The 22,940-nt window shown below is 57.8% G+C and overlaps 3 protein-coding genes across 3 annotated transcripts; 2 read left to right on the top strand and 1 right to left on the bottom strand.

The window, feature by feature from the left end:
• The first annotated feature begins 364 nt into the window (after positions 1 to 364).
• On the top strand, positions 365 to 5,257 carry SEPTIN1 (septin 1). Its single transcript, XM_075528130.1, is given in 12 exon segments — positions 365 to 379; positions 1,944 to 2,054; positions 2,213 to 2,303; positions 2,393 to 2,479; positions 2,706 to 2,829; positions 3,091 to 3,225; positions 3,318 to 3,435; positions 3,852 to 3,953; positions 4,031 to 4,130; positions 4,333 to 4,492; positions 4,730 to 4,820; positions 4,931 to 5,257. Coding segments are annotated over 12 exon segments (1,221 nt in total). The 3' UTR covers positions 5,018 to 5,257.
• Positions 5,258 to 5,449: 192 nt separating this feature from the next.
• On the bottom strand, positions 5,450 to 7,357 carry MYL11 (myosin light chain 11). Its single transcript, XM_075528454.1, has 6 exons — positions 7,270 to 7,357; positions 6,926 to 7,001; positions 6,386 to 6,490; positions 6,016 to 6,094; positions 5,699 to 5,747; positions 5,450 to 5,609 (listed from the first exon to the last, which is right to left on the bottom strand). The coding sequence occupies exons 1-6, from the start codon at positions 7,303 to 7,305 to the stop codon at positions 5,505 to 5,507; spliced, it is 450 nt and encodes a 149-aa protein (XP_075384569.1). The 5' UTR covers positions 7,306 to 7,357; the 3' UTR covers positions 5,450 to 5,504.
• Positions 7,358 to 11,673: 4,316 nt separating this feature from the next.
• TBC1D10B (TBC1 domain family member 10B) lies at positions 11,674 to 22,281 on the top strand. The gene is made up of 9 exons (XM_075564756.1): positions 11,674 to 12,914; positions 15,700 to 15,799; positions 16,020 to 16,127; positions 16,226 to 16,332; positions 19,622 to 19,736; positions 19,870 to 19,935; positions 20,097 to 20,286; positions 20,547 to 20,701; positions 20,794 to 22,281. The coding sequence occupies exons 1-9, from the start codon at positions 12,004 to 12,006 to the stop codon at positions 21,424 to 21,426; spliced, it is 2,385 nt and encodes a 794-aa protein (XP_075420871.1). The 5' UTR covers positions 11,674 to 12,003; the 3' UTR covers positions 21,427 to 22,281.
• The last annotated feature ends 659 nt before the right edge of the window (positions 22,282 to 22,940 follow it).

Raw genomic sequence — 22,940 nt, 5'->3', positions numbered from 1 at the left:
CTCTGCCTAGCAGGGTTCCTTTTTCCTCTGGATAGTGTGTGTGTGTGTGTGTGTGTGTGTGTGTGTGTTCTTCCTATTTAAGTTGGAGTAACAAAAGAAGGTAAAGGTAGCATTTTAGCTGATCCCTCTAACGAAGGATGTCCGACAGCTGCCAAAGAGGGGCAGGATAAAGAGCTTCAGGTAAAGGGAATGAAATGCACAGTGGCCCACACAGTAACTGAAATCCTACTATGATGCCTTAGACGCTTGAGATCTCAAAGAGAAAACGCCGCCTGATTTTAATAAATGGACAAAAGCAGTAGTTACTAGAGATAGAGCGATAAATTTATTCATTTGTTCCAGACACATTTCCTGGGTATCCACCATGTACCGGGCTCCGGCAATGGCTGAAAGAGGTGGCAGCAGCATCCACTGACAAAGAGCAGGCCTATCCTGAAGGGACTGACCACACAAGGCTAATGCAGGGCAGTGAATTACACCATAAGGTTCTTCTTGCCATCATCGTTATAATTCCCACTAAATGACTGGTCAGGGATGGATGTATGGATGGTGATAAGAGTTGTTGGTACAAGCCCCCAATAAAATGATTCATAAATAAATAATAATAAAAGAACTATGTAAATGTGAGCTGTTAGTGGTCTTCTAAGGAGACTGCAATAGCTTGATAATAATGTAAATAAGGTTTCCTGGCACCCTTGGGGGAGGTGGGGGCTAGGCCAATAAGGTGTGTGGAATTCTAACGAGAGGATTGATTAGTTTTGCCATGCCACCAGGTTTAAGGCGGTCCATCTGAGAACTGGAAAGGGATCTCTTACTGCCATCCATAAAGAAGAACCCAGAATGGAATGTGTCCTTTGGACCTTGAGGGCCTCAGGCTGAACCTCCTTGATCAAAGAGTCGGAGCCGTGATCTCAGAAAAGTACAGGCAGCTGAGACAAGAACAAAGCAGCAGACAGAAGGGGGACTTCCAGGCACAGCCCGTGGAGTGGGAGAGCGGAGTGCCTCCAGGCCTGAGGCTTACTGAGAAGCCACATGGAGACAGGCTGATGGTAGCCAGGGCCTCGGAGCTGGAGAAGCCATGTGGAGACCCCGGCCAGTGCTGAGATGCTTACCCTACCACTGGATCCACAAAATGTCCAACCCACTGGCCTGTGCTCCTCCTACATTCTGCATCATTGTATGTGTTTCGTGAGTCTGAAGAGGATTTTATAGATTGGTATTAGACATATGGGCTAATACCAGACTTGAACTGGACTGGGCTGAGATGTTTTCTTTTTTTTTGAGGAGGGAGGGCAGATGTTTTCTCAGTATTCCATTGCTCTTGTATATAAAGCTCTCTTTTTTAAAAAAAGCTCGTTCTTATACACATATGAGTGTCTATGAATTTGTTTCTCTAGTCACCCCAGACTAACACAGGAAGAGACTGATCACTGTATTGTAGATGGCTGCTTGCAAGCTTTTAAGACCCCAGCCATGACTCACCAAATTAGGATGGAGAACAGAAACTTTATTAACTATATTATGCCAATTGACCAAGTGGGTCCATAATACTTTCAGCCTTCAAATTCAGAAAACAAAATTTTTTCCCCAGCAAAATTCTGTGAGGTGTTGGGCTATGTCTAGGAAGTATCTGTAGCTGTGGAATGCATTCTATCAAAAGAAAAGAATCCGTGGGATGAGTTGGCAAGGAAAATCGAGGGTCCCTCCAACCCCATTTGCCTCTGGTGTCTGGTCCCTCCAGGTCCTGGGAGTTTAGTTTATGCCACCTGTCAGGAAGAGCATCCCGTTTCCTTCCTCTTTGCCTATTCTCTACTTCCTAGGGGGGAGATTTCGACATAGGGAGACTTGAAATTCAGGTGCTGGAGAGGATTCTAGAGCTGATGGATAAAGGGATCTAATGGGGGAGGACTTCTCCCCTCTCTCTGGGGCTGGGCCAGTTCTAGCCTTCAACCTCTCTCCCTGCCCGCCTCTTGTTTGCCTCGCTCAACTTCCTGCCTCAGCAGAGGAAGTGGGGAGCCACAGCAGGTGCTGCTAAAGCTAACGGGCCATGGTGAGTCCCAGAAAGGCAGGCATTTTTGGACCCTTGCCCCGGGGTCTCAATCCTCAGGAGGGCTGACTTCTCCAAGCTTCCAAGCTCAAGTGCGGTTGGGAGTTCTGCAGGCTGCCGTCAACAGCCTCCTATTGATTGCCTCTCCTGCACCCACCCCCACAGGACAAAGAGTATGTGGGTTTTGCCGCCCTCCCCAACCAGCTGCACCGCAAGTCCGTCAAGAAGGGCTTTGACTTCACATTGATGGTGGCAGGTGAGAAGGTTTGGAGAGGGGAGTTAGGGGAGAGAGGTGACCCTTCACCTGTTCCCTCACCTGACCAGCGGGGCCTGTGCTGTCCACAGGGGAATCAGGCCTGGGGAAATCCACTCTCATCAACAGCTTGTTCCTTACTAACCTCTACGAGGATCGGCAGGTGCCAGCAGTCAGTGGTAAGACTCCTCCCCACTTGGCAAAGGTATTGCCCGCTATCCCTTCCTGGGCCCTCTGGGTCTCCCATGGCTTTTGGGGTTTCTCAGACAGTACACTACTCCCCTCCCCCCAACTGTCTCCTCTCCTGGGAAATGGGGTGGGGGAGCAGACTGTAATGCTGAGAAAGCAAACTAGCATCCTGGCCCCAAACCAGCTCCCAGGCCTCTTGCTGTCCTGTCTCCGTAGCTCGCTTAACCCAGACACTGACCATCGAACGCCGGGGCGTAGAGATCGAGGAGGGGGGTATTAAAGTGAAGTTGACCCTAGTGGACACACCTGGTTTTGGGGACTCAGTGGACTGCTCCGACTGGTAAGGAAGAGGACAGGGCAACTCTGTTGAGCCTGGGGGTGGGGTACAGGGCTGGTCTGCTCTGACTTCCCACCCCCACACACCTGCAAGGGGTAGTGCCTGGTTTTTGTGTCCACGTGACCCAAAGTGTCTCTGGTCACTATGCTTCTAGATGTCCCACCTGTACACCTGCTGCCTTTGGGTGGCACCAATCCCCAGTCTTGGCTCCTGTTGCCTTGGGCCCTCTGGTCTCTGACAACGTCCCTTGTCCCCACACTCTAGTTGGCTGCCTGTGGTCCGCTTCATTGAGGAACAGTTTGAGCAGTATCTCAGAGATGAGAGTGGGCTGAACCGGAAGAACATCCAGGATTCTCGCGTCCACTGCTGCCTCTACTTCATCTCACCCTTCGGCCGGGGGTCTGGAGGACACACCTGGGAATGGGGGGGCGTGGGGAGGGCTGAGGGTTTCCATGCCCTGAAGTGGGTCCTGATCAATCCCCGGGATGCAGGCTCCGGCCCCTGGACGTGGCCTTCCTCCGGGCTGTGCACGAGAAGGTCAACATCATTCCAGTGATTGGCAAAGCAGACGCCTTGATGCCTAAGGAGGCGCAGGCCCTCAAGCAGAAGGTGTGATGCTGGGTTCCGGCCCGACCGCAGAGCCAAAGTTCTGACTCCTTTGACTCTGGAGGGGCCTTTCCGGAGCAAGGATGAGTGGGCAGCCCCAGGTTGAGGCCTGTCTGAAGGCGAGGCCATAATGACTTTTCCTTCTTTTTATAACGATTTCTACACCCCTTGGCCCTAGGATGCTGATGGCTCACTCCCAGCCCTCAGGTCATCCCCCCCCCACAGTGTCTGCCCTCCTGGGGCCGTTCTCCCCAGGTCTCCATCTTCAGGGTAGAGCAAGTTTTCATCAGTGGTGTCTCTGCTTCTCATGGTCTTGGATTGTGTTTTCGGCTGTCCTTTGGGTCCAACTGTCACCATCTCTCTGACCACCAGTCTCTAACTCAGTGTCTCACTGTCACTGCCTCTCCTTCTCCTCCGAGATCCGGGACCAGCTGAGAGAAGAAGAGATCAACATCTACCAGTTCCCGGACTGCGACTCAGATGAGGACGAAGACTTCAAGAAGCAGGATGCGGAGATGAAGGTGAGAGAGGCATTGGAGGCAGGTGGGAAGGGGAGGGGGTGGGGTAGGAGGCCCAACCCCTGGCCCCTGCTCTCTAGGGAAGCATCCCCTTCGCAGTTGTGGGTTCCTGCGAGGTCGTGAAGGACGGTGGGACCCGGCCCGTGAGGGGACGCCACTACTCCTGGGGAACCGTTGAGGGTGAGTAGGGGTTGGCCGGTGGTCTGAGCCAGACCATTTCTGAGCCAACTGCGTCCACCATGCAAGGTGGGGGCTGGCTCTGGCCCTGGGGACCCAGGAGCAAAAAGAGGAGAGGCTGGGTTACAGACTGCCTTTGCCAGTGAGGTTGGACCCAAAGCTCCCAGACGCTTGCTAGCTGGTTCACCCCCACCCTCTGGCCCAGTGGAGAACCCACATCACTGCGACTTCCTGAACCTGCGTCGGATGCTGGTGCAGACACACTTGCAGGACCTGAAGGAAGTGACGCACGATCTACTCTATGAAGGCTACCGGGCCCGCTGCCTGCAGAGCCTGGGCCGGCCTGGGGCTCGAACCAGCCGCAGGTGGGAGCCCGAGCCACTAGCTTGGTGTACCAAAGTCCCGCCCCGGGCGCGGCCACCTGGACCAGGCCCCGCCCCCAAGTTCAGGCCCCGCCCTCCCGCTCCTTCCACTCACAGCCCCGCCTCCAGGATAAGTCCCGCCCCTCCACTGCATTGCCCCGCCCCCTAGTAGGTCCCACCCCCACCCCCGACAGTGTTCCGGGACCCCAATTGATTCCAGCTCCTCCTGCCCGCCCCCAGTAAGCTTTCCCGCCAGAGCGCCACAGAGATCCCCCTGCCAATGCTTCCCTTGGCCGAGACGGAGAAGCTGATCCGCGAGAAAGACGAAGAGGTGAGCCAGCACCTCGCTCCCACCCGCACCCCGCGACCGAGAGCCCCGCCCCTCCGAAGCCCCTCTCGGGCCTCGCCGGGTCCCACCGCCTGCCCTCTTGCCCCGCGCAGCTGCGCCGCATGCAAGAGATGCTGGAGAAGATGCAGGCGCAGATGCAGCTGAGCCAGGCGCCCGGCGAGCAGTCGGACACGCTCTGAGGCTCCGGCCCGCCCAGCCGCTCCCCGGCCCCGCCTCCAGCCCACCTCCTGGCCAATCCCCAAGCCCAGCCAGCCCGAAGCCCAACCCCAGAGCCTCGGCCCCGCCCCTGGACCCGCCCCCCGGCCGGCTCGCCCCCAGCCCCGAGTGGGCAGCCCGCCACCCTTCAACCACCCTCGGACGGGGAGCCTCCACCCGCGCGTGAGCCCCCTTCCTCACCCGGATCGCTAATAAAAGCCGAGCTGCCCAGGCGACACGCGTGTCTTCTCTGTCCCCGCGGGACTGAGTGCGGAAGGAGCTGGCCCGCCCGGTCGGGGGGACACCCGCTCGGTGCTCCCCGGTATTTCAGCTCGCCCCACCCGCCAACACGCACGCACTTCGAAGGCGCCGCCGATAAGAAACAAAGGCCAGCTGGACTTTATTGGTGGTCGGGGTGGTGCTGTTGGGCCGGCCGGCGGGTATGGGCCGCAGAGGCTTCCGAGGGTCCCTCTACTCCTGGTCCTTGGCGTCGCCGTGCGTGATGACGTAGCAGATGTTCTTGTAGTCTACGTTGCCCCCCACGTCGGGAGGGAAGGCTGCCCACATGTTCTTGATCTAGGAAAGACGGAGAGGAGGTTCGGCTCGCACCGCTGTCTCACGCCGTTATCCGCCCCATGGCTTCTCCCCGAGGCCACCTCACTCACCTCCTCGGGGGAGAAGCGGTCACACTGCGTGGTCAGCAGCTCCTCCAGGCTAGAGAGAGGTGACGTACAAGGAACTGAGCTTGAGGCGGTTTCCGTGCACTGTTCCCCACCTCTCTTCCCGACGTCCCCCACCCCCATCACTCTATCCTCATGAATTCCACAAAGGTACGCCTCCAGGCTTTGCCCGCTCCCTCCTGTCTGTGAACATTTTATTTAATCCTCCAGCCTTATTTCCCCCTTACCCTTGCACAGGACCTAACCCAAAGGAGGGATTTAACGAGGACAAGGGGGCGCGGGCAGTTGGAGGGGCAACTTACAATTGTTTCTTGATGGTACCCTTTCCCTCGGGGTCCAGGATCTTGAAGGCTCCGGTGATGACGTCCTCGGGGTCCGCACCTGGGGAGGTCAGAGGGCACATGAGACTGAAAACCAAACCCAACAGACAAACTCACTGCCGACTTCTAGCCACCCGAGAGGACAGGGTTGAATGGCCCCTGTGGGCTTCGGAGACTGTCACTCTTGATGGGAGTGGAAAGCCCCGACTTTCTCCCGCGGAGCCAATGGTGGTTTCAAACTGCTGACGGTGCAGTTAGCAGCGGAAACACAGAACCACTAACCACCTGGACGCCTCCACCTGAGATGGAAGGGTCTTGGAATGGGAGTTTGGAGGTGAGACCCTCCACTCACCCTTGAGCTTCTCCCCAAACATGGTCAAGAAGACAGTGAAGTTGATGGGCCCGCTTGCTTCCTTCATCATAGCGTCCAGCTCCTCATTCTTCACGTTGAGGCGGCCTGTGGGGAGCGCATAGGCTAGGGCAGTGGTTCTCAACCTTGGGGTCGCGACCCCTTGGGGGGTTGTCCAATGACCCTTTCACAGGAATTGCCTGATTCCTCACAGCAAAGTCACAGTGATGAAGTAGCAACGACAATAATTTTATGGTTGGAGGGTCACAACCACCTGAGGAACTGGAAGGGTCCTGGCATGAGCAAGGTTGAGAAACGCTGGGCGAGAGCAATGTCTTGGAGTCTGGGCCATGCTTCCTCTAAGTTCAGAGCCCCCCCCCCCAGCCCCCCCCCCCCGTAGCCCCCACCCACTTAGCAGCTAGGCAGACTAAGGCCTGGAGAGGAACAGCTGGTCCTGCAGTCCAAAGCTGTTGGGCCCCAGACTCTGCTGCCTGATGCCTTAGTCATTCTCCGCGGAGGGGGGGCAGGGGGGGCAGGGCTCACCCATAGCAGCAAAGGTGTCCCGCAGATCCTCCTTGTCGATGATGCCATCTCGGTTCTGATCGATTACAGTGAATGCCTGTGGAAAGTGAGGGGTGGGAGGGGGCTCAGGGGACGAGGGCTAAGTCCCCCATGGCCAGGCATTCGCCCGCCCATCCCAGGCTGATCAGGTTCTGGCCCCCAGCCAACTGTCATCTTCCATGCTAAGCAAAAAGGAGAGGAAGGAATTCCTAGCCCTTCCCCTCCTGGCAAACAGGTGCACATTCCAGGGTGAGAGTGGGTGGGAAGGCACAGTAGGGGAGAGATGCCTTTGACCAGCATACAGCCTTCCCCAGCCCCTCGCTCACCTCCTTGAACTCCTGAATCTGAGTCTGGTCAAACATGGAGAAGACATTGGAGCCTCCGCCCTCTGCTGCCCTTCTCTTGGCCTTCTTGGGTGCCTAGGGGATGAGGGGTGGACAAAAGGGCCATGGTTCCGTCCCTACGACTCCCTGGGACCAATGGATAAGATTCAGGATTTTTGGAACCTCTTCCTTCTCAAGCCATGGAAGAAAGATGAGGCTTTCTCCTCCCATGAAGAGGTACAGTCTCAGGAACTCCCAGGGGCCAGTACGACCCTGTCCTGCAGGGTCACTATGAGTTGGCATTGAGTTCCTTTTCAAGCAATTCCTTGGGTCCTAGGCCCTCTCTCTCCTCAGGACCTCTTTGCTAAGAGAGTTTGCTTCAGTTACATTCCCCTCCAAACTCCCATCATGGTCCCTAGACTCCCACCCTTCCATTCTACCCATCCAGTGTATGTTTCCCTTCTCCCTCAGGGTTAGAGCCAGCTTCCTTCCTGTCTCAGCATTTTAAGTCCTGACTGGCTGTGTGACCCTGAGCCAATCACCCACCCTCTATCCTCTTCACTTCTAAAATGGGAGTGGGAATCTTTGCCTGGCTGATCCCAGAGGGCTGGAAGAAGATGGAGTCCAGGAAGGCCTGGGGCGGGCCTTGAGGGCAGGACCCCTGTGAACCCCGATTTTCCTTGGTTAGGGCTTTCAGGCCATCATTCTGCCTGCTCTCTCAATTAGTTGTCGGAAGACAGCGAGGATTCGTCTCTTGGCTTCTTACTGAGTGAGCTAAATCAGCTATTTTCTCCCAAAGGCTCTGAGTTCTGAAGGATCTTGGGCTGAGGATGAGTAAGTCTCACTCACCATGTTCCTGGTCTCCTGGGGACAAAGTAGAGGAGCAGGCTGGAAAGGAGCAGAGAGTCAGTCTGGGGCAGTCCCTCTGGGGTTATATAGTCCTGCCCCTGGGAGCCCTTAACATACCGCAGTAACCTTAGCCTTTTGGGTGCCCACCCCAAATACCAAAATAGCCCGGATCAAGGCCTCTCCTTTCTTGGAGGGCCCACAGCAGCTGGAGCTCAGGGAGGGCGGGAGAGTGGGAGGGAGGGAGGAGGGAGGTCTTGGGGTGCAGGTCTCACTAGGACCTAGGTAGCAGGGATGTTCTTTCCTCCCCTGGGGTTGGAATTCGACAGGGTTTCAGAGGACCCGGGTCTAGGCACAGTTCCAAAAAAAGAAATGAACCAGGCTCCCTCTGCACCGCTGAGTGGGCAGGGCCCGGATTTAAATCCAATACACATTTATTGAGTACCTAGAGTGTGTCAGGTGCTAGGATTGGGCTTTGTGGGTGGACTTCAGCAAACACCGCTCCCCTCCCCTGCCCTCCCAAGCCATGGTGGAGGTCACAGTTGACTGCATGTATGTGTGGGTGCTGGTGACAGAGCTTGGGAGTGGGAAAGACAGACTTGTAGAAGCTGGGGGGCAACTAGGAAATCTATATCTGCTTGCTGGAGACCAGACTCGGGTGGGAAGACTGCAGACTGGATTCACAGGGGTAAGAGTTAAGCACAGCCCAGGTGACTCGGTGATCTTGGGAAATGAGCCTCAACAAAATAGGGCTGTCAGTCCCATCCCACAGAACTGTTCTTAGTGGATGCGAACACTTTTTGGAAACAGCTTTTAAAAGAGCCAAACCCACTGCCAGAGTGGCTCCTGCCTCACGTGGGCGTGCCAGGACAGAGGAGAACTGAGTCCTAGGGTTCCCATTTTGGGACAGATAGGCCCATCTTTCGTCCAGTGGAAACAGTTCAGTGAACGATAATGAATAATGGCCGTGGTGAAACTCACTGTGTGGCCATGGAGACAGAAGTAAACATAACGCCACACCCTACTCCTGGTCAGAAACGAAGGAGCGAACACAGCAACCATGTTTAGGGCCCGGGAATGGCTTTACTGAGACGAATGGAAGTGAGTCAGGGGGAGGGGTGTGCGCAGCATATGAGGTTGAGGGCACCATAAAATAGAAACCCCAAGCTCACTGCCATCAAGTCCACGCCAATTCACAGCAACCCTCTAGGCCAGGGCGGAATTGCGCCCCATGAATTCCCAACATGTCAACTCTGTATGGGACTAGAAAGCAAAGCTCAGAGAAATGTGGGATCCTAGGTGTGCAGGTTGCCAGAGAGCCGAGTACATCGGGCTGTACAGCAGACACTGGAGGGCTTTGGATGCCAGGCTGAGGGCTGGGCCTTGGGAGAGCCTTGGAAAGGTTTGCAGCGGGAGGAAGCTATGAACACATGTGAGTCTAGAATCATTTCTCGGGGGTACTGTTGTGGGAGGCAAACATCCCAAGAGGGAAGCTAGTTGATTTCCTCCCTGGGGGGTGGGGGTAGGTGCACGTAGCTGGCATGACCACTAGTTTCTCTCTCCATTCTGGACAGATCTCCCTCAGACAGTGGAGGTCTGGGGAGATTGTGCCTGAAGGAGCCTGGGAGGCTTCAAGTTGGCAAAGACGTTCATATCCTTTCCCCTCTAGGACCTGATGTCCTCAGGGAGGTGCCCTGTCTACCCAACCCCCTCCTGCAGCCTCGTGCCAATGCATCTAAGACATTTTCTTTTCTGGGCACTGGGGCCTGGCCACCTGTTGTCTCTAAGAAGAAGGAAGGAGCCACCTAAACTTAGCAGCTGCCCTTGGCCTTCTGCACTGCCCCCCTCCCCCTTCCCCAAGTCTGCAAGTGCCTTGCCTTATATGGTTACCATGGGGGGGTCAGGCCCAGGGAGGAGCCCATTTATCACTGGACTCTGGGAGGGGACAGAGACCCTGAAGTGGGGGATGTGGGAGAAGTTGAGGAATCCTGGGCCACATGGAAACTGTGGAGGTTGAAGGGAGGAGGATGTGGGGTATCCAAAACTGAGTAGGAATTCACAGGATTGGATCTGAGCAGGAAGCGCTCAGAGAATTCAGAACTCGCGAAAGAATCATGAATTTGGGAGTTAGGTCTTAGAGGTAGCCTGCAATTTCAGAATGGCGGATTGTGTGTGGTAATTGGCATCTTTGAATCCTCAGCTGTGGCAGCGTTGTGGGCTAGGCGTTGGGTTGCTAATTGCAAGGTTGCTGGTTCAAACCCACCAGCTGCTCCTTGGGTGAAAGATGGAGCAGTTGGCTCCCGTAAAGACCCTATCCTATGTAAGGTCTCTATGAGTTGGATTTGATTTGGTAGCAGTGGGTTTGAGTTTAGCTAACTCAGGGCCTAGAGAACTGGGAGCCAGAGAGAGTGGGGATTGTTTAACAGCTGGGAGATTTTGGGGATTAGTTTGTGGTCTAGGGCAGCCTGAGATTGGTGTCCAGGTTCTTTGCAGACAATGAGAGACTCCAGAGAGCTGTGGTACTGTGAGAGGAGTTGATGGGGCTGGAGTTCTGGACACGAGGGGTGGGCATGTTAGGAACAGATCTAGGGAGTTTAAGGTGTTGGGGATTCATGAATTTGGGGTCTGGAATCCCCATGAGGAGCGGGGATAGATTCACAGATGAGGACTGAAGAGAGGGACTTGGGATTCCTGCAAGAAATGGAGGGGTCCCGAGAAATGGATCTCATAAGGATTTGGGGCTCGAGTCAGAAATCTTCCAGACTTGGGTTGGGGTGGGCCAGAATTGGAGCAGTCGAGGCAGTGTGAAGGTAGAGCGTCCCGGAGCTGGCTCAGAGCACTGTGGCGGGGTTTAGAAAAGTGGTCCCAGAGAAGACGCAGGAGGAGCAGCGTTTTATTGGTTAAGGACTAATCCCCGTGGCTCTCGCACTCCCTGCGCGCTGTCCCCAACTGTCACCCGTCTCCCGCGCTTGTCGCCGGGTGTCACTGACTATCTCTGTCTTGGCACCTCCTGCTGGCAGCATCCTTGCCCTGTCGCTACTGCCATTGGCTGAGACAGTTCCCTCCTCTGTTGCTGAAGAGCGCGAAGGACATCATTGGTTGACGAGACAAATCAATCGCAATCTTGACCCGCCTCCCAACTGTCATCCCTTCCCGACCATTTTGGGAGCCCTCAAGAATTCCTCAGTTCTTCCTATTGACTGCAGATGCTGTCTGTCACCGCCCCTGGGAGGCCCCCTGGGCTCCGCCCCCGGGACGCGCCTTCCTCCCCGCCCTTCCGCAGTCATCCAGCCTTCATTCGTCTTTATTGGCCAAGACGTGCTGCGTTCCGCCTTCCCCCGACTCATCTCGTCCTTCGATTGGTTCTGCCGCTCTCCGCCCCCTCCGTTTCCTCTTTCCTGATAACCCACCCTCTTCCCACCGCTAGCCCCACCCACCCCTCCAACGATTGGCAGAAACCCAGTTCCCTTTCTCCTGCGATTGGTCCAGGCCCTTTGACGAGGCGGGAGGAAAAAAAGGAGCGCGAGGGGCCGGCGGCGCGCAGGCGTGAAACGTCTGAACGCTGGCCGCCGAGCCCGGCACCGGGGCGTGTGCGCAGGCGCCGGGTCGGCGCTCTCCGGGAGCAGGAGGGAGGGGGCGGCGGCGGCGGCGGCGGTGAGAGAGCGCGAGTGTGGCGGGGGACACGAGCGAGACCCCGGCGTGAGGCGCCCCTGGACCCCCCCGCCCCACTTCCGTGCGCCCCACGGAGGCTCGAGCCGCCCCTGCCCCCGGCGCGTGCCGGGCCGCGCCCTTCGCCCTCGCCCCTTCCTCGGCGGGTGGCGCGGGGCGGCCTGAGGGGCGGCGCCTTTTGCGGCCGCCCCGGCGAGGGGATGTGAAGGGCGGCCCGCGGCCATGGAGACGGGCCGGGCGTCCGTGGTGGCCCCGGCGCGCTGTCATGGCTCCCCCGCGGCCCCTTCGCCACCGCCCCGGAGCTCCCGGGCCGGGACGATGGTGTTGGTGACCCAAGGGCCCCAAGTGACCATGGCCACCTCGGCTCCGGTCACCCTCGTGGCCCCTGGGGAGGCGCGGCCCACTCGGGTCCAGGCGCCCATCCAGACGACGGACCCAGCCCCGGTCACCACCTCGGGGGTTACCAGCAGCACAGTGGTCGAGCTGACCCTGGAGGCCTCGCCTGCAGCCCCGGCGGCACAGGTCCCCCCGGGCGCCGAGCCCCGGGGGCCCGCGGCGGCAACCGAAGCTGGGACGGCCATAGCACCGGTCCCGGGCGCAGACGCCCCGAAGACGGAGGAAACGCGAACGTCTCCGGCCCCTGCACCAGGGACGCCCACTCGGACCCCCTCCAGAACGCCTCCGGGGGCCCTGACTGCCAAGCCCCCGCTGGCCCCAAAGCCAGTGGTCCGGTCTGCCGCAGTGACAGCGGGACAGATGGCAAGTGGACCGGGAGCCGCAGCAGCAGCACCCACTGCACCCACTTCTGAGGACCCCTCTGCGTCTGGCGCTGGCCCTCCAGGGACCTGTCAGGCTCAGATGGCCGTAGTGACGGTGACCCCAGCCCCAGAGCCTGCCGAGAGCACTCAGGACCTGGGCTCCACGTCCAGCCTGGGCCCTGGCATCCCTGGGCCCCGGGGACAGGCGCCTGACACACTGAGCTACCTGGACTCGGTGAGCCTCATGTCGGGGACCTTGGAGTCCTTGGCGGATGACGTGAGCTCTTTGGGCTCAGACTCGGAGATCAATGGGCTGGCCCTGCGCAAGACGGACAAGTACGGCTTCCTGGGGGGCAGCCAGTACTCGGGCACCCTGTGAGTACCCAGTGGGCACTGAAATGGGACGGCAAGGGGGCGTGGGGGAAGGGGACGCCCCAAAGCAGCTTCTTCTAAGGGCCCTAGGGGTGTTTTGTGGGGGTTGGAGGCTTGGTGGCTCCTGTCATGCCCAGAGCATCCGGAGCTTCTGGTGGTCCTGGCAGGTTAGTGAGAATTGGGAGTGGTGTGTTCACCTGAGCCGGTGGCTTCCCCCTTTCTGTGCTTCAGTTTCCTCCTCTCAGAAGTGAGGGATGGGCTAGGTGATCCCTGAGGTCAGACAGCCCCTTGATGGTAGCACCCAGGTACAGGCCAGGTCATCCCGAGGGGCAGCGGGGCAGGACTTCTGCTAGAGGCTTTCGGCCCCTCAGGGAGACACATTTGGCGGGCTAGGAGGTCGGCTGGAAGGAGGGGGCTGGGGAGTGAAGGGCCAGCTGGCTGTGTCTCCACTGAAGGAAAGAAAGCGGGTGGGGGAGGCCTCTTCCCCATTTCCTCATCTCCCCAGAAGGCCCTACTCTTTCCTCGTTCCCTCCAGGGGCCTGAGTCACTCCTGAGGTGGGGGTGGGATGGCTTGGGACTGCTTTCTTCCCCCTCTGGATACAGCCCATTGGTCCCGGGCACCTTTAGCCTGCAGGCCGGGCCATTCATTGGACACCCAGCAGGTAGGCCTGAGGGGTAGAATAGTTTCCCCAGGGAGCTCGTGGTTTATAGGGAGAGGCCAGTGCTCCAGTGGTTGATTTCTCTGTAATAGGTTTAGGCTGGACATCAGCAGGGGTGGTGTGGTGTGTGTGTGTGTGTGTATATACACACATACCCGGGATTGGACCTTTTTGCCCATTCTGGGGCATCAGTGGAAGTGGGCTTTGGTCAAGGCTTCGGAGAGCCGGTGCTGGAGGAGATCTTGTGGAAGGGGGTTCTAGGTTGCGTTAGCACCCAACAATAATGGCGAACACCTTTGAATGGCAACATTCACAGTCCAGAATGGGGAAAGCCCCTGAAGTTTGTTTGACCTTGCTGCCTGCCTACATAGGAGGGCTGAGCCTATTGATGAACAAACAGATGAGAGGAGGTGAATGAATTGCCCCCTTCAACTTGTTGGGATCTGGTTCCCCTAAGGGCTTACTCCCTCAGACTTGATTCCGTTTTAGCAAGCCCCTCTCTGGGGGGGGGCAGACACCCTACTAGGTGCTCGATCTTGGTTGTCCCTCCAAACATCCACCCTCCATGGCTGGAAAGCCTACCTCGCCATCCAAGCCGACTGGGACACACACTACCTTTTTAAAAGCATTCAGACTGCCCACAGGAGACTGTGCAGGCCCTTCAGCCGGTGCACAGAGCGCCTTCCTAGCTTGCTCCATTGGCCTCTCTGGTCCTCTCTGCCAGCGCTCTGCACGATGCACTTTGTCAGTGGGCTTGCTGAACTGGTTGTAGTGTTTCTTTCATGCTCAGGCCGTCCTGGCTGACCGGGATGCCCTTTTCCCTCTCTGCCTGCTAACTTCTCATCCTCCAGAGCTGACCTGAGGCATCCCTATCCTACAGGAAGCCATCTCTAGTGTCCACCACTCCTACTCTACTGCACGGCCTCTTCTGGTGGCAGAGTAGGGTTGTGTGTTAGGCTGTTAATCAGAAGGTCAGTAGTTTGAAACCACCAGCCACTGCTCAGGGGAAAGATGAGACTTTCTACTCCCATAAAGATTTACGGCGTTGGGAACCCACAGGGAGCCGTTCTCCCCTGCCCTCTAGGTCGCCAGTGAGTTTGAGTCTTCCGTGCCGCTCTGTCATTGCATTTCCTATGCCATGTTGCAGCAATGTCGCTCGCTGTGTTCTGCTTGAGGACAGCCAGAGTCTCTTGTTCTTCCGTTAGGCAAGTGTGCATCTGGTTTGAGCTGGAGATGAATGAGAGTCAGTCTGTCTGTTGAGAGACTCATGGGTCCCTTCCATTGAGCACCTTTCCAGATAGACTTCTCAATAGTTCGCTTGTACCAAGGGGCTGCGGGTGCTGGGGTCTCTGATGAGGAAGCGACTCGGGTTGTCCCTCGGCCGTAGAACTGGGTTTTAACCCAGTCTGCCTGATTTCCAAGACCCCAGCATGTTCTTCCTTTCCACTCACCAGCCGATGGGGCCCCTGGGGCGCGGAGCAGTGCCAGGGTGGTGGCTACACAGGGCGAGGAGAGCTGCATTTTGTCTGGGAATCGGGTGGTTTCAGGGAGGAGGGAGTTGCAGATAGCTCAAGGGACCTCAAGTCTGAGCGGAGGAAACCGACACTTGCACCGAGAAGCGCATCTGTTCTGCATTTTACGTGGTGGGTAGTGGCCGCTAGAGCCCCTGCCGGGTGTTTCCTCCTGTACCCCACAACAGACCCCTTCAGGTAAGCATTGCTGGTTTCCCCCGTCTTATGGGTGAGGAAACAGACTCGGAGACCTCAAACGACTTGCCCAAGGTCACACGAAAAGTGGTCAGGTTAGGTAGGTCTTGGATCCAAGACTGATGCAAAGCTCGGCTTTACAACATCGCCTCGTCTCCCCAAATAAGGATGTGTCAGAAGTAGGATTCGGATGCAAGGCTCCATCTAGTTATCCAGCCAGCAAGAAATCCCTTTCAGCTCGGCGAACTCTAAGGTCTGGCCATGGCCCAGTGGCCAGCCATCTGATACTTTCATGTCCACTTCCACATATCTGCCTATGGGGTGGCTTGCCTCAGTTCTGCCCGGAGCCCAAGTTCTGTACTAATAATGACCTTTGCCATGCCCTCCCCTGTCCCTGTCCCTGTCCCTGCCCCCGCCCTGCAGAGAGAGCTCCATTTCCGTGGATGTGGCGAGGCAGCGGGAGCTCAAGTGGCTGGAGATGTTCAGTAATTGGGATAAGTGGCTGTCACGGCGTTTCCAGAAGGTTTGAAAAGGCCAAGAGGGGGTGGGGTGCTAAGGGCCCACGTGCTCTGGGGAAACTCACGTATTATTTGACCACCCTCTGGACCCTGTGGGAGCAGGCACTAGCTGGACGGGGGCGGGGGGAGTGAGTTTTAAATTGTACTGCCAGACCAGATGCGGGGAGACTGCCCCAGGAAAGCTTGGGGGCTGTGCCAGCCCTTAAACCTGCTCCTCTGCCTTAGGTGAAGCTGCGCTGCCGGAAGGGGGTCCCCTCCTCCCTCAGAGCCAAGGCCTGGCAGTACCTATCCAATAGCAAGGAACTCCTGGAGCAGAACCCAGGCAAATTTGAGGTACGTGGTGCTCTGGGGTGTGTAGCATGTGGCCTCCCATCTGTGTGAGGGGTGTCAGTGCCCGCAGATCCTGAGCTCATCCCTGCTGTTCACTGTAGGAGCTGGAGCGGGCTCCTGGGGACCCCAAGTGGCTGGATGTAATTGAAAAGGACCTGCACCGCCAGTTCCCTTTCCATGAGATGTTTGCTGCTCGAGGGGGACATGGGTAAGGTGGCCTTACCAGGAGGACCAGTCAGCAAACATGGTTGGACACCAGCCAGGTGGACATAGAACTGGGTTCCTGCCCTCCAGGGCTTCTCGAATGGTGACCCTTCATGGGTTGCATGTCAAGCCCATACAGAAGGAGGTGGCCTGGGAGCTATGAGGACCATGCCCAGGCAGGAGCCTCTCACCCGTGTGTGTACACTGTGTGTGTGTGTGTGGCAAAGGCTTGTGGAAGAGCTTGCATGTGACCTGGGTCGGGAAGGCTGGATGGGAGCTAGAGGAGGGGCCAGGTTCTTCCTGCCCTGGGTGTTAGGTCAGTTCTAGTGGGGTGGGCCTTGACAGAGGCTGAAAAAGCAGCTTGGAGCTAGATCACCTTTAATTGCTCCATCACGGCCTTTTACTTTGGTTCTCTAGGCCAGGTGTCATCGAGATGTGGTCTCTGTCTATAAAAAGATGTGGTATCTATGCCACTCCTAGTCGCCTACAAGACGCTCTGAGACAATTTCCATCGCGATGCTTTTTAATCAGCAAGTTTGTCTTGCAGCTGCGGTGTGAGTACCTGCCTTGGGCTAGGCATTGTTCTAGTCACAGACATTGTTCTAGTCAGACAAACGCTCTTGCCCTCTGGGAGCTGACTCAACTCCATTGGGGATAGATACCACGTCCCATAAGGTACAGAAGGGAAGTAAGTTGTAGGAGATGGGGCTGAGTATGAAAGAGAAGTTTCCCACACGAAAGGAAGGGTAGGGAATGTGAGTGGGGGTGAAGTTCCAGCTTTAGATTGGGAGACCCAGGCCGGCCTTCCTTAGAAGATGGACCCGAGGCAGGTGCAGGAGTGGGCCGTGCGGAAAGCCGGGGAAGAGTGTGCCCGGCAGACGGAAACCGGGGGGCAACGTGCCTGCTGCATGCATGCTCCCGGGACGAGGTCAGTGGGTCAGTGTGGTTGAAGGAGGGGAGTGTGTGATGGTAGGGTAGTAGGAAATGATGTCATAGAGCCGCCTAAGCTGCTGAAAATACTTGACTCTGACATTGAGTAAGATAAGCCACCTCTTGCAGGGCTTTTATTTTAAAGGATTGTTCTCGCTGCCCTGCAGAGCATAGACTGGAGGAAGAAGAGAGCTCAGGTCCGAGTCTGTTTCCACAGCCCCCGGAGGGAGATAGCAGTAGAAGGATGGAGAAAAGTGGTTGGAGTCTGGATATCTTGGAGGTAGAACCAAATGGATTAGACTGTGTGTGTGTGTGTGTGTGTGTGTGTGTGTGTGTCCCCGATGGTGACAGCTCTAAGACCTGAGAAAGAAGAGTGGAGTCACTTGCTGATCGCTTGGGGAAAGCAGGTGGGAAGGAGTTCCAGGTGGGAACGCGACTTGAAATGCTGGTTGGGCACCTGGATGGAGATGTCGGGTCAACCGGATTCCCACGTGGATTTCAGCGGGGGAGGTTTAGTGTTCTCCTGACCACAGATTGGAGCTACATTGGAAATTAGAAGTCAACCATGAGCCTCTAGGAGACCGAGGGAGCAGGTGTAGGTGAGAAAGGGGCTAGCTGCCTGGGGTCTGAGCCTACAGCCACGCCCCCTCGCCCCAAACTACTGCCCTCGGGCCACATGCGACCCGCCCAGGATATTTATCCAGACCGGCGGGTGTTTTTGCCCCAATGTTTTTTACTTCAAAATAAGATGTGTGCAGTCTGCATAGGAATTTGTTCAGTTTTTTTTAACTATGGTCCAGCCCTCCAATAGGTCTGAGGGACAGTGATGGCCCCCTGTTTAAAATGTTTGAGGACCCCTGCTCTAGAGAAAGGGCAGAGGAGAAAGCCCCAGCAAAGGAGACTGGCTGAGCCAAGGCTGGAGAGAAACAAACGGGGTGGGTGGGTGGGGGGAGATTTCCGGGAGCACCGTGACAAGGGGCTCAGGGAGCAGCTGGCCCGGGAGGCTCTGGGTGACCACTCGGAGCCCAGTTAGGTGTAGCGGAGTGGAAGACCGAGAGTCCACGCCCCAGAGGCGGTGTCCTCCATAGGGATGGAAGAGGAAAGCAGGCTCCAGAGGTAAAGCTGGAAGCAGCGACTGTGCTGGTTCGCTGATGTGACTGACCTAGCAGGGAGGGGAAGACTTTTGCGGCAGGAGGTGCAGTACTGCCGGCCTGTTGACCTTGTGTAGATGAGAAGGGCTGGGACCCAGGGCATCAGGGGCAAGGCTGTCCTCAGCCAGGGTCACAGTCAGTTCACCCATAGCAACAAGGAGCATGCTGGTGGGTGGAAACGGTGTGGGAGCTTGTGGGCGTTGCATGTATGTGTTAATAACCGTCATTCAACAAACCTGTCCTTCCATGGATGCTCACGCAAAGGGGAAGGAGCTCCGGTGGTGAGGTGGCTTATGCATTGAGCTGCTAGCCCCCGGGTCGGGAGTTCAAACCCCCCATCCAACAAAGATAAGCTCTCTGCTCCTGTAACGATTTAAAGTCTTGGGCATCCAAAGGTGCATCTCTGTCCTTCAGGGTCCCCATGAATTAGAGTCAACTCAGTGGCAGTGAGTTTCTTGTTTCAGTGCAAAGTAGAGGAAAAAGCTACAGAAGTGTTGTAGGGGTAGGATTTGGGCAAAGTAGCACAAGTGAATACTGGGTTTGGGGGACTCGGCATTCTGGGCCATATCCAGCATCTACACTATTTAGCATGTACTATTCTAGGAGGGGCGGGGATGGCGCTGGGTCAGTGTGGGCCAGTGGGGCGTGGCATTCAGCAGGTCAGCTTGCTAGGACCCAGGAAGTGCCGGAGGAGCTAAGGCTCTCTTTTTGACGTGGGGGCTGATTGGTGAGAGTCCCTCCAGGCCCAGGAGCAGGCACAGGGCAGGACATGGCTGTCATAAACGGAGAGAGGGGGCAGGTCTAAGGAAGAGCTGGCTTTCAAGCCGTCCCCAAGAAGCAGGGCGCACTGCTGAAACCAGCCCTCCCCTGGGAGGCTCCTGCTCTGGGATGCCAGGCAGTCCAACTGCCCTCGGGCACTGAGCCTTCAGCTGCCGACAGCTTCCTGAAGGGTTATGGGGCAGTGGCCTATGAAGGAGGGCAAGAGGCAAGGTCTGCAGCGAAGGGTTGTGTAGTTTGGGGTCGGTTTCCACCTGGATAGCTTGCTAGGCCCGAACAAGGAAGGCCGATGGTACGAGGTGGTGGCATGGTGAGGTTCAGCTGGAGTGCCCTGTTAGAAAAGGCTAGGGCGGGTGGGCAGCCGACTTGGTTTGAGGCGGAGCGCTCCGGCCCCTGTGATCGCCACCCCCACCCCCGTCTTCCCCATCCCTGCAGGCAACAGGACCTGTATCGCATCCTGAAGGCCTACACTATCTACCGGCCGGATGAGGGCTACTGCCAGGCGCAGGCCCCTGTGGCCGCAGTGCTGCTCATGCACATGCCCGCAGAGGTCAGCATCTCCTGGTCCTGGCGAGGGTGGCCCGGGAGCATATTGGCCCAGAGCAGGGAGGGGAGGCTGGGGCATCCAGCTGCTCCCTGGTGCTCGGGCCCCATCCCTCCTTCCTTGTTCTTGCCCTCGCCAGCAAGCCTTCTGGTGCCTGGTTCAGATCTGTGACAAGTACCTGCCGGGCTATTACAGCGCAGGGCTGGTGAGTGGAAGGAAGCTGGGCGCCCCCAGGGCTGCAGGGAGGCTCCGCTCTTGCTGCCCTCCCCCCTCTCCAGTCCCTCTCTCCTCTGGGGGGCCTCCCAGGGCTATCCTGAGGGGGTCAAGGAAGGCCGGGCCCTTTCTCCTGATTTGTCTGCCCCACAGGAGGCCATCCAGCTGGATGGTGAGATCTTCTTTGCGCTGCTGCGCCGGGCCTCCCCGCTGGCGCACCGGCACCTGCGGCGGCAGCGCATCGATCCCGTGCTCTACATGACCGAGTGGTTCATGTGCATCTTCGCCCGCACCCTGCCCTGGGCCTCAGTGCTGCGCGTGTGGGACATGTTCTTCTGTGAAGGTACTGCTCTGGCCCTCCCGCTCACATTTCTGGTGGCCTGGGGACAGAAGGCACTTGGAGGCCAGAGGAACTGAGGCCTGGTCGGGGCCCTGCCCCTGCTCCTTGGCTTCCTCCCCCCTCTCAAAAACTGAAATCCCATGGCAGCCATTTCCCTTCCTGGGCCCCATTTCCTCAGCTGTAAGGTTGACAGTGGAACGGGATGGCAGGTGGGGACCCAGAGCCTGCTTCTGCCATGCTCTCCCACGTCTCTGCCTCTCCAGGCGTGAAGATCATCTTCCGAGTGGCCCTGGTGTTGCTGCGGCACACGCTGGGGTCCGTGGAGAAGCTGCGTGCCTGCCAAGGCATGTACGAGACCATGGAGCAGCTACGGAACCTGCCCCAGCAATGCATGCAGGAGGACTTCCTCGTGCATGAGGTGGGCCTGCACGTCAGCGTCCTCCACCCCCGCCCGGTCTTTTCAGCTCCTCCCCACACCTCTTCTTCACCCCCTGCCTGTCCCTGCTCCAGGTGACCAACCTTCCGGTGACAGAGGCATTGATCGAAAGGGAAAACACAGCTCAGCTCAAGAAGTGGCAGGAAACCCGCGGGGAACTGCAGTACCGGCCCTCGAGGCGGCTCCACGGCTCCCGGGCCATCCACGAGGAGCGCAGGCGGCAGCAGCCACCCCTGGGCCCCTCCTCCAGCCTCCTCAGCCTCCCAGGCCTGAAGAGCAGAGGCTCCCGGGGGGGCGGGGCCCCCTCCCCACCCCCTCCTGCCCGAAGGGCCAGTGCCGGGCCTGCCCCGGGGCCTGTGGTCACCGCAGAGGGACTCCATCCATCCCTTCCCTCACCTACTGGCAACAGCACCCCTTTGGGGTCCAGCAAGGAGACACGGAGACAGGAGAAGGAGCGGCAGAAGCAGGAGAGGGAGTGTGAGAGGGAACGGCAGAAGCAGGAGAGGGAGTGTGAGAGGGAACGGCAGAAGCGGGAGAAGGAGCGGCAGAAGCGGGAGAAGGAGCAGGAGAAGGAGCGGCAGAAGCGGGAGAAGAAGGCCCAGGGCCGAAAGCTCTCACTGCAGCGCAAGGCAGATGGGCCCCCCGCACCCCAGGATGGTGGGGACAGGTCCTCGGCCTCAGAGGCCCGGCAAGATGCCTACTTCTGACTTCTGCACTGGGGCTGGACTGCATGGCCCCCTTCCCCTCAGCCAAGGAGCAGGCCTGGCCTGGGCTGCTGCCCCAGACCCCTTGAGGGGCTGTCCCTTCAGAGGAAAGTGGCTTGATACCCCATCTCCTCGCCAGCCGCTGCTCCCAGAGGGGCCATGGCCATCACCGTGCCCGGGGCAGTTGCAGGTCTCTGAGGCAGTCGGAGCAGATCTGGACCCTGTCGCCTCCAGATGGACCCAGCCGGGGGTCTTGGACACCCCTGCCTGCCAGCTCCCTCTGGGGTCCCCTCTCCGGTGCTGCCCTGGCTGACTTGGTGAAGAAGAGTCAGCAATTTTCAGATTCTCACACTCCAGTGGCTTCCCTTCTCTGTGGGGGGTGGGGGGGTGCTGGGTTCCTATTCCCTCCTTAGGCCTGCCTGTCGTGACCCCCCACTGCTCCCCCTGCTCTGCCTCGCTCCCTGGCTGAGGCCGAGCTGCTCTGCGCTCTCCTTCTGGACATTGCTGTGGCAGTTCTGTACAGAGGACGCATCTTCTGTGCTTTAGGTCTCCTGCCACAAGGCCCGCGCCTCCGTGTATTTAAGGGGACACGCACTGCAACGGGTACTGTCCCCCACTTCTCAGCCCACTGCCCTCGGGCACTCGCTCTTCACCGCCTCCCTCCTCTGTGTTCTCAGGCTTCCTCTGCTTTGTCTCACCAGGGCCCGCCTTTCACCTCAACTCCTTCCAGCCCTACAAGTCCCCATCACAGGGGTCTCCCCCCTAAGGGGGAGAATGTTTACATTCTCTTCTGTCCCTGCCCCCGCCCATGCGTGTGGCACTTTGAGGAACCGGAAAAGAACCTGCTGTTGTACCTGGGCCTGTCTCCAGTCTGCCTCGTTCTTTGCGGAGGGAGCCTGGGGTAATGGCCAGGGGGAGGGGGACAAGCGACAACCTGGGTCTCCACCTCTTGGTCTTGGGTCCCTGTCTCAGTCACTCAACTCGCTGGCTGTGCCGCTATCTCTATGATCACTGGTCTGGGGCACCTGCCTGGGCCAGAAACCTGATGGCACTGGGTCAGCTGGTGTTCAAACCCTCCATCTGCTCTGAGGCGAGTGATGAGGTGTTGTTTCTGTAAAGCAGCCGCCCTTTCACAGGGTCCCCGATTCATAATGTTAGATCTCTTAGGGGAGAGAAACCTCGGTCCTTGGCTCCGTGCAAGAAAGAATTCACGTTGAAGCCTGGTTTGTGATCCCAGTGGGTTGATAGAGAATAGTAGCCGTTTCAGGTCCTGCAGTAAATGGAACACAAGCCAGACAGTCCACGGCACAGTTGCAGGACTGCAGCCTAGCTGCTCTAGACCACAGCCGCTGTGCTACATCATGTAGCCCCTGCTGGGAAAGAGTGCCAGGGCGAAACCTGCACTTTTCAGGGGACTGGTCGACCCCATTGACTGAATCAATTTCACCTGGCTTAGATGGGCCAATACAGGCCCACCTAGGTGTACCGCCCCTTCTTGGCCAGCTCAAACCTCTGAG

The sequence above is a fragment of the Tenrec ecaudatus genome, chromosome 12, assembly GCF_050624435.1.
Source record: "Tenrec ecaudatus isolate mTenEca1 chromosome 12, mTenEca1.hap1, whole genome shotgun sequence".
NCBI classification, from domain to species: domain Eukaryota; kingdom Metazoa; phylum Chordata; class Mammalia; order Afrosoricida; family Tenrecidae; genus Tenrec; species Tenrec ecaudatus.
The sequence above is the reverse complement of the archived record's forward strand: the minus strand, read 5'-3'. Positions and strand labels throughout refer to the sequence as shown.

Bases quoted from the DNA above. Each gene is read 5' to 3' on its own strand.
- MYL11 (XM_075528454.1), bottom strand. From the start codon at position 7,305: ATGTTTGACCAGACTCAGATTCAGGAGTTCAAGGAG. The intron at 6,491-6,925 runs GTGAGCCCTGCC...CGCTCCCCACAG, and splicing joins GGACACCTTTGCTGCTATGG to GCCGCCTCAACGTGAAGAAT. The intron at 6,095-6,385 runs GTGAGTGGAGGG...TGACCTCCCCAG, and splicing joins GTTTGGGGAGAAGCTCAAGG to GTGCGGACCCCGAGGACGTC.
- TBC1D10B (XM_075564756.1), top strand. From the start codon at position 12,004: ATGGAGACGGGCCGGGCGTCCGTGGTGGCCCCGGCGCGCTGTCATGGC. The intron at 15,800-16,019 runs GTTTGAAAAGGC...CCTCTGCCTTAG, and splicing joins TGTCACGGCGTTTCCAGAAG to GTGAAGCTGCGCTGCCGGAA. The intron at 19,737-19,869 runs GTCAGCATCTCC...TGCCCTCGCCAG, and splicing joins TCATGCACATGCCCGCAGAG to CAAGCCTTCTGGTGCCTGGT.